General features: G+C 36.3%; 1 protein-coding gene across 1 annotated transcript; it reads right to left on the bottom strand.

Annotated features, from left to right (window-relative positions):
* Positions 1-2,887: 2,887 nt before the first annotated feature.
* Positions 2,888-8,010, bottom strand: LOC306860001 (trypsin-2-like). Its single transcript, XM_079401505.1, has 6 exons — positions 7,810-8,010; positions 6,138-6,158; positions 5,879-6,050; positions 5,527-5,792; positions 5,288-5,430; positions 2,888-5,144 (listed from the first exon to the last, which is right to left on the bottom strand). Exons 1-6 carry the CDS (start codon positions 7,862-7,864, stop codon positions 4,863-4,865), a joined length of 939 nt encoding a protein of 312 aa, XP_079257631.1. The 5' UTR covers positions 7,865-8,010; the 3' UTR covers positions 2,888-4,862.
* Positions 8,011-9,052: the final 1,042 nt, after the last annotated feature.

The raw sequence follows: 9,052 nt of genomic DNA, 5'->3' as shown, positions 1-9,052 counted from the left end.
TGAGGCAAAAAAGCAACACCACACTTATATAGACACAATTGCAAATTGTTGAAAGCTGATCTTAATCAATGAGGGATAATTGTCATGCCAACAAGTTCAAGTTCAAGTTTATTTGTATAGCTCTCGCATTATTTAAAATGCGATTCATTTACACATCCACAAACGGGTAAAACTTATCAAATTAAACAAATGATCACATGTAAAACAACACGTGATATACATAATTTTGTGTTCTTGCCCTTTGTATGTTGGAAAAACAAAACGTGCATTGCGCACTAGAATCGTTGAACATGAGCGCTATCAGGAGACAGGATCATACTTCTCCAGTTTTTCGTCATTTTTAGTCTGCAAAACATTCTTTTTCTGATTTCAAATTCCTGGGCATTGAGAGGGTTCTTTTACATAGGAGAGGTGGTAATCGTGATAGAAAACTGATAGAAAAAACCCCAACAGGATTAAATGAAGAGATGGATCTTGTATGTTTTTTGTGAAGGGAAATTGTTGGCATGACAATTATCCCTCATTGATTAAGATCAGCTGTCAACAATTTGCAATTGTGTCTATATAAGTGTGGTGTTGCTTTTTTGCTTCTTGAGCATTGAAGAAAGCTTGGGCTGAAAAGTCTGCTCTCTGGTCTGGTTTTAATACATTTTGCACTTTTGCATATAAATAATAAGTAATAGGATTTTTGCTGTACTTTTTTTTGGTCAGTTTCTTTTTTTTTGCAGTGTGCGGACAAATTCAGCTACCTATTGGACTAAACTCCATAAGACCTCAAAAGGAGCCACAGGTATTAATTTGGTTGTATGTATATGCTTTTTTGACTTTCAAAGTGATGGTAGCTGTGGAGATGCATTTTATGAATCACCAAGGACCATGATTTCAGCTAAAAAAAGTATATTTATTTTTGCTCCCTCCAGAGTGCCCACTTAAAGTGCATAAGAAATTCACTAATAATTTGTGCATACTGTGCCAATAAAAAACACTTACGTCACCGTAGTCATATGTAAAGTTAATAAATGCATAAGATCGGGACCTGCAGTCTGCCACCAGTGGGTGATCAAAATAATTAGAAAATTTCCTCTCGATGACAACAGAAAATAAGCTCAGTGCTCCTAAACTGACAAACAATTGAAAGTACACTGCCTCAGGGAAAAAAATAAAACGCTTCGGTGAATACACAGCCAGCCTAACTTTAACCTTTGGGCCACACTTACACACTTATGTCTGTTACAGTTGCTTGTTGTGTATTGTCAGAGATATAAATGCTAAATGTTTGTCAATACAGGGTGACTCTGGAGGTCCAGTGGTCAGTAGGAATGGCTCTCTGTGGATTCAGTCTGGTATTGTGAGTTTTGGTGGAGCCAAATGTGATGACCACAGATATCCTGGTGTGTTTGCCAGAGTCTCTCAGTACCAGGACTGGATCACCACTAACATAGACAGTCCCCACGATGGAAAACAAATATTAAAAGTAGTAAATGGAAAGTTGTAGTTAGTGAAATTGTACCTGACATGAATCTTTTCCACCCTCATTTAGTCCAGTGCACAGCATGTTGCCGGTGGAAAATGTTAAATCATTTTCTGGTGAAACTATACAACATTTTGTATATATTAAATTAAATATATTTAATTTGTATTCGTATGGTCACAGGTGTTGGTATAGTATCTGTGCTATAATACTAGATTCTAGTCTGCGTTTCAATATCAATATTTTACTCAAACTGTATGACTGTATGGTGATATTTGGAATCATGCACTAGTCACTCTGAATCGCTACCCTTTTCATGAACTCTCATGAACGCTCAAAGAAGAGCAAGGCTGAATTTCAAGATTTTCGAGATCTTTTCATAAAATCCTTTATGGTGCATTTTTGTAACTTGTTAGATCCAGTCCTCCTTTCACTTGCATTATATTAAAAGAGTGGTCCGAATATTCTTCACAAATTCACCTTTTCATTTTCCACATGAAAAGAAATGCGGGTTTACAAAGACTACCGGTGACAATGCTGAGCTTACATGACAATTGTGTTTTTGTGATCGTATAAACGCCTCTTAAATGCTCTTTTAAAAAACCAACAGCCAATTTAATTGTAGCATTGTTCTTATTTTAAAAAGGTTTTTCATAATTATGCTAGTTTAATAATGTAATCTAGGATAGACTGAACCATTCATCAGTCAAGCATAGAAAAATAACTATTCGTAACTAATTCCATTTACTTTAAATTAATGATGATATTGCACTTTACTATTCTGAGTTTTTAACGAAGAGGTAACATTAATTTCAGGTATTTTAGGTGTTGCAAAGAAAATAATAGAAGATAATTAATCAAAAGTTGTTCTATCATCTTGTGCTGAATAGGCCTACATTTAAACCAAAATATAACTTTATTGTATTTTAATGCAAGGTTAAAATAAGGTTGCTATGTGAAGTATGCTCCTGCAAAACACACAGCTTGACAAAACGTCTTCCTCGTATTATTCTCTGTATAATGTTTACTGAGAAATGTCTAATGACGAGTAAAGCAAGTGCTGCCGCATTCAGAAGGACCCTGTTTAGTTTACCTCTGACACACTTTGTTTTATCTTCTGACCTGCTGCAGTGTTTTTAGCACACACCTTCCTCATCGTTTATGACTGGATGCTTCTCTAATGCTTCTAATTTGAAAAGAAAAAGGAGAGAGAGAATATATAATGCATCAGAAATCTGGGTTTGTGTTTATAAATGTTTTTATATATATATATATATATATATATATATATATATATATATATATATATATGGAACTTTTGAGATGAACCCAAAAAAAACCTTTTTTTTTTTTTTTTTTTTTTTACATCAGGCTTTTATGGCTCATATGATACAGAAGAATATGGAACTCAAATTTGATTAGAAAAAAAAGTTTTATTCAGAGGCCTAAACTGAGCAAAAATGTGCAATTTGGTACAGTTGCTGTTTATATGGCCAAAAGTAAGATTAAATCAGTGTGATATTTATAACAGCACAGCAAACTTCTTACATAAAATGCATATAAATATCAGCTTTCACTCTATATCTCCCAATAATATGACTTAGTAAGATTATATTTATGTTTCGTTTTATGATTAATTTTTATTGTGAGGGGCAAAACAATGCAAAGCAATACAATAATGATTCAGAGATGAACAAATAAACATGCCTCAAAGGTTAGATGTGCAATATTTGATACTCACATTTGAACATGATTATAAGGTTTATGTTTAATCATTACCCTGCAAGTGCAGTAACAGCCTGTAATATGTTTACATTTAATAAAAGTGTACATGATTGGTCTCTCTTGTCTACTCTTGTAAAAGACATAAAGAAGATTTATTAATTAATTATGTCACCCTGAGCAATATAAAGTCATAATTATGAGATATACATTGTGGAAATTGCTCCATTAAATTTGATATGGAGTTTATGGAGTAATCTAAGCCATGTTTTCTGTATTTATTCTGTTTAAACTGTGTAAATACAACATAGTAACTATATTCAGTACAATTACATGTTCAGTAACCAATATCTCTAACCACAATGGAGACACATGGAGTTTTAATTACTGCTATTCAGACTCTGAGATGAAGTGTTATTGTAAATAACATACAACTTTAAAACAAAACTGGCTGCAGTGCATTTGCAAAGAAATACAACTAGTCAAAAAATGATCAGTATGCATTATATGCATTATAATTCCAAACATCCTTTATGTCTGATATTTAGTTTTTTTAAACACAGATTAAATAAAATAACTCATGCACGTTCATATTCCCCTCTGCTGTAATGTTAGCAGTTTTATTAAAATGCTATGCATTTAGCCCTATGCTATGCATTTAACGTCTGTTTTTATATTGTTTATCAACAGTATAATTTTGTATATTGTTTAGATCATCTAGCCGAGTTGACAGATATGAATGTTTATTCATAACCATACTGAAAATAAGTAAATATTTTTAGCTGATGCTAACTGTCTAGCTAGCAAGCTTGCTGGTGCTAAGTTGAGGAAGTTTTTAGATATAAAGTCCAAATATTTTTATTCAGCCACCTAGATCGATTCCATCTGAGGGAGAAAGAAAGGATGTGATGTTCAGAACATGGTAACTACAGTAATTATCAGAGCGGGAAGTGATGCCCTCTGGGAGCATTTGGACGGGTGTTTTTACACCACAGACAAGGTTTGAGAAGAAAAAAATCATGAAAATATAATTATATTTTCCTTAAAATGCTCTTCCTAACTTCAGGCCTAATTCTCATGTCATATATAACTATAAGTTTTAAAACACCTTTCTTCTTACAGGTGAAAATTAGATGGTCAAATCAGTTTTTTCTCAGGTACATCTTAGTGTAAGCTTCACAGTGACTACATCACTCTCATCAACGTAGTCCATATCAGCAACAAAATATATATCTTGATTCCATATAGTGGTTATTTTGGGAAAATCACAGGTATTTTGGGCAGTAGGATTATAAAAATATGTGCTAATATAAAATTAAATTGCAAAATAAATCTATCAGTACTTTTTTACTGAAGTACAGAAAAAATCGAGTACTTTTGTATTTTCACTCGAGTAAAATTGAAAAAGCAGTACTTTAGTAATATTAATTATACGTATCTGTACTTTTACTCAAGTACTTGATCATGAGGGAGAAACCTGGGGAGCAAAAACAACAAAAACAGGTCCATGATCCTGGCAAATAGAACATTTTTAAAAAGATAAAGAATGAATGACAATATAATAATGGATATAGTTATGCCTAACCTATTCACATATTAGCCTATAAAGCTTGTACAGCACAATGCCCACTTAATCAAAGAACCCTGAGAACCGTAATTCAAACGATCTTTATGAAGAGAGATATAGGGAGCATATGAAAGGAATGATGGAGAATGTAAGAGAAACTGAAAATAAAAGGAGGTTAGGAGAGATTCTGAATCCATTGTTGTTGAATTCGACAAATCCAGGTGAGTTGCTGCCTATGGTAGAGGTGATCCAGTCCTGGTACTGAGAGATTCTGGCGTACACACCGGGATATTTGGGGTCAGCACATCCAATACCAAAACTCACAACGCCGGACTGAATCCACAGAGAGCCATTCCTAGTAACCAATGGACCTCCAGAGTCTCCCTGTATTGATAAACACAACATTTATATAGCTGAAAATATACAGTTAACAACTGTTAAGTCAAACTATTATTAGGCTTGTTTGAGATGAGTGTTTTGTAAATTGTAAATTTAAAAAAAACTGAATAAATTGACTGATGTCTTACTTGACATGCATCTTTTCCTCCCTCATTTAACAATCCAGCACAAATCATATTGTTTGTGACTTGAAGAAAGTTATAAGCATCATCACAGTCACTGTTGCTCACAACTGGTATCATCACCTCCTGCAGTATGTCAGAAGTTGAACCTGTAACACAGATCAGAGGACGATTTTGGATGCATTTAATGTCCAATTACGGTAAGCTGTTGAACAGTATTGTTGTTTTGCAAGCAAATCTCTCACCTCCTGACTGTAGTGTTCCCCAGCCAGTCACCCAGCTGTCTGTACCTGCAGCAAATTTACTACCTGCAGCCGCTAGACAGACTGGCCTAATGTAATCAGTGAACGTCACAGAAGAAGAGAGCTGGAGAAGTGCTATGTCGTTGTCTTTTTTAAGACTGCCATAGTTAGGATGGTTGACGACTGTCCCTGCTGTCCTGAAAACTTCATTAGGGTTTGATCCTGACTGGCTCTGGCGTCCCAGGTAGATCCGAATGGTACCCAGGGTGCTGTGCATAGGGAAAGTCAGTTTTAATTCCGCTATTATCAGTTTATAATAGTGTCTTGAGTTGTATTTACGTTTTAAACTTCATACCCCTGGAAGCAGTGAGCAGCAGACAAAACCCAGTCTTTGTTGATTAGACTCCCTCCACACAAGGCCTGACCCCCATCAACAGTGATACGAAGGCTGGCTTGCCACGGCCAAGACCCTGCCTTTGCAGCCTCCCCTCCAACAATCTTGTTGTTAAGAGGGGCTTGACCACACACTGATGAGAGAAAAGACAATATGGGAATTTCCAAATGATATAATTTCCTCAAGATATGTGGAATGATTTAAATCTATGACAACTTACCATCTAACTGGCAGAGAGAACCTGGAAGACAGAGACCAAACAATTAGATGAACATGCATGGAGTTGATGAACTGGTTTGTGTGGCCTGCAATCTTGCTCTTTCACTTTTTCATAAGTGTTAGCACATACCTTTGACATGATGACAATAATGTAAAATGACAAGATTAAGCATTCAATTTTCAGTTAAAGGCATTTCATTATTGAATTCAGTGATGCCATCGTCCAGCTCAGTTCAGTTCTAATAGTATCTGTGCAGTCAAGTCGACGATATCGCTGGGAATGAAGTGTCCCCAACTAAGCAAGCCAGAGGCGACAGCGGCAAGGAACCAAAACTCCATCAGTGATAGAATGGAGAAAAAACCTTGGGAGAAACCAGGATCAGTCAGGGGGGCCGGTTCTCCTCTGTCATGAAAATAGAAGCTGAACCGGTCAGTAATGTGAGCTAAATTAGGAGGCCTGTTTCATACCGTGTGAAGTAGCAGTGTAACTATAGCAGCGGGTGCTTTTTACACTGACTGCATCTCTATGCAAAAAACAGCGATTTTTGAGTTGCTGCTTTAAGTGTTTGTTTTAATGATGGCCATGAATTATAAAATGGTTGTCAGGATTTGGCCTGTGAGAGCTATGCTTTATTCAGTCTAATCTAATTTAAATAATTTAAATCTGGAGGCTGGATCAGGGCCAGGACAGGGAGGAGACAAGGGAAGTCTCCAGGGCGGATCAGGGAGCTTGGACGGCCATGGCGGGACAGGAGACTCGGGAGGCCAGGGCGGATCTGGGGATTCGGGAGGCTAATAAACGATGACTAATAATATACGATGAACGAATATAAACTATGATTAACTAATGACAGGAAACTGACCAAATAAGAACAAACAGGAACTAGACAGAAATCAACACTTGACTGCTGCTTACGTGTGCAGCTGATGTGAAACAGGTCTTACAGTCGCTTTCAGGATCTTTTATTTACCCTAATGACATACTCTAACTTATCTACATTAATTATGCTTTAATACTATCACATTTAATAGATTTGACATATACCCATTCAGCACTCTTAAAAACAAAGGTTCTTTGTTGGTATCTGTGATTCCATGAAGAACCTTTAACATCTAGGAAAATTTTCATTTCACAAAATAATTTTTATAGAGGAAAAAGTTCTTTAGATGATTAAAATGTTCTTCAAACGTTCTTTTAAGAACTGTGCACTGAAAGATTCTTTGGGGAACCAAGATCATTCCTTCTTTGGCAATGCTTTGAAAGAAAAAGGGCTTTGTTGCAAGGAATTTGTTTTGGTGACAGAAGCTTCCACAGTACACACACACACACACACACACACACACACCCAAACAAAATAGACAATAGGTGGTATTTGTGTGTACAGGTATGTTATGTATTTAAGAACAATGTAGTTCAAAGTCGACAACCAATTTGAAATGCTTTAAATCCAGTTTCAAGAATTTAAGCATAAGATTTCAAATCAAAAGGTGTTTACAATCATGAAAAACAGGTAGAGTGATAACATCCGAAGCGGGTGGTGTTTGCACTATATTACCATTTCAGGTATCAGTGTGTCTGAGTTAAAAGTTCCTTAGCATCAGGAATTAAATTGATTTGTCACTATTAATTAATTTAAACATTATTAAATCTATATTTAATTTTATAGACTCACCTGCTATGCTGAGAAGAATGGTTCCAGCAACACTCAAAGCTGCGTTTAACTTCATACTTCTGCTCTTCTCTGTGGTCTGACTGTTGTTTCCTCTACTCTCGGTCTCTAATGAGATGTAAAGCAGGTGTTGACGTGTTCATCAAACGTTCTCGGACCCAACCACCATGAGAGTCTGACTCCTTTGACTCTCTCAATGCCTATATCGTTTACAGTACACGCCCCAGTCACTTTTACAGGTAATGTTAAGGATTACTTATTGAGCTTTCAGTTCAAGTTTGCTTTAATACACATTAACACATTTCAACATTTCAAGTGTCTCTAATCTGATTTTTGTGACATTGCTTATAATTTAGCATATAAAGCAGCATTCTGAATGAGCATGACCGAGCAGACCTATATTATGTTTTAAATCAAATGTATTCTATTTGCTTTTTTTGGTATCATAAACTTTCCTGTCTGCCTCCGCCTCTTACCTAACACCTGAAATGAACATTAAACCTATCCAGTGAATCTAAGAATCTTATATATTTAGTCATTTGGCAGACGCTTTTATCCAAAGCGTCTGCCAAACTTCATACCCCTGGAAGCAGTGAGCCGCAGACAAAACCCAGTCTTTGTTGATTAGACTCCCTCCACACAAGGCCTGACCCCCATCAACAGTGATACGAAGGCTGGCTTGCCACGGCCAAGACCCTGCCTTTGCAGCCTCCCCTCCAACAATCTTGTTGTTAAGAGGGGCTTGACCACACACTGATGAGAGAAAAGACAATATGGGAATTTCCAAATGATATAATTTCCTCAAGATATGTGGAATGATTTAAATCTATGACAACTTACCATCTAACTGGCAGAGAGAACCTGGAAGACAGAGACCAAACAATTAGATGAACATGCATGGAGTTGATGAACTGGTTTGTGTGGCCTGCAATCTTGCTCTTTCACTTTTTCATAAGTGTTAGCACATACCTTTGACATGATGACAATAATGTATTTTTTACAAGATTAAGCATTCAATTTTCAGTTAAAGGCATTTCATTATTGAATTCAGTGATGCCATCGTCCAGCTCAGTTCAGTTCTAATAGTATCTGTGCAGTCAAGTCGACGATATCGCTGGGAATGAAGTGTCCCCAACTAAGCAAGCCAGAGGCGACAGCGGCAAGGAACCAAAACTCCATCAGTGACAGAATGGAGAAAAAACCTTTGTTGATGAAGTTTGTGTGGCCTGTAACTTTGCTGCAACTT

This window comes from Barbus barbus (assembly GCF_936440315.1).
Source record: "Barbus barbus genome assembly, chromosome: 3".
NCBI classification, from domain to species: Eukaryota; Metazoa; Chordata; class Actinopteri; order Cypriniformes; family Cyprinidae; genus Barbus; species Barbus barbus.
This window is presented reverse-complemented; position numbering and strand designations above follow the sequence as displayed.

Coding starts and splice junctions, on each gene's coding strand:
- LOC306860001 (XM_079401505.1), bottom strand. CDS start 7,864: ATGAAGTTAAACGCAGCTTTGAGTGTTGCTGGAACCATTCTTCTCAGC. Junction 5,793..5,878: donor GCTGCTCACTGCTTCCAGGG/GTATGAAGTTTA, acceptor CCCTATGCACAG/CACCCTGGGTACCATTCGGA. Junction 5,431..5,526: donor GGGAACACTACAGTCAGGAG/GTGAGAGATTTG, acceptor TCTGTGTTACAG/GTTCAACTTCTGACATACTG.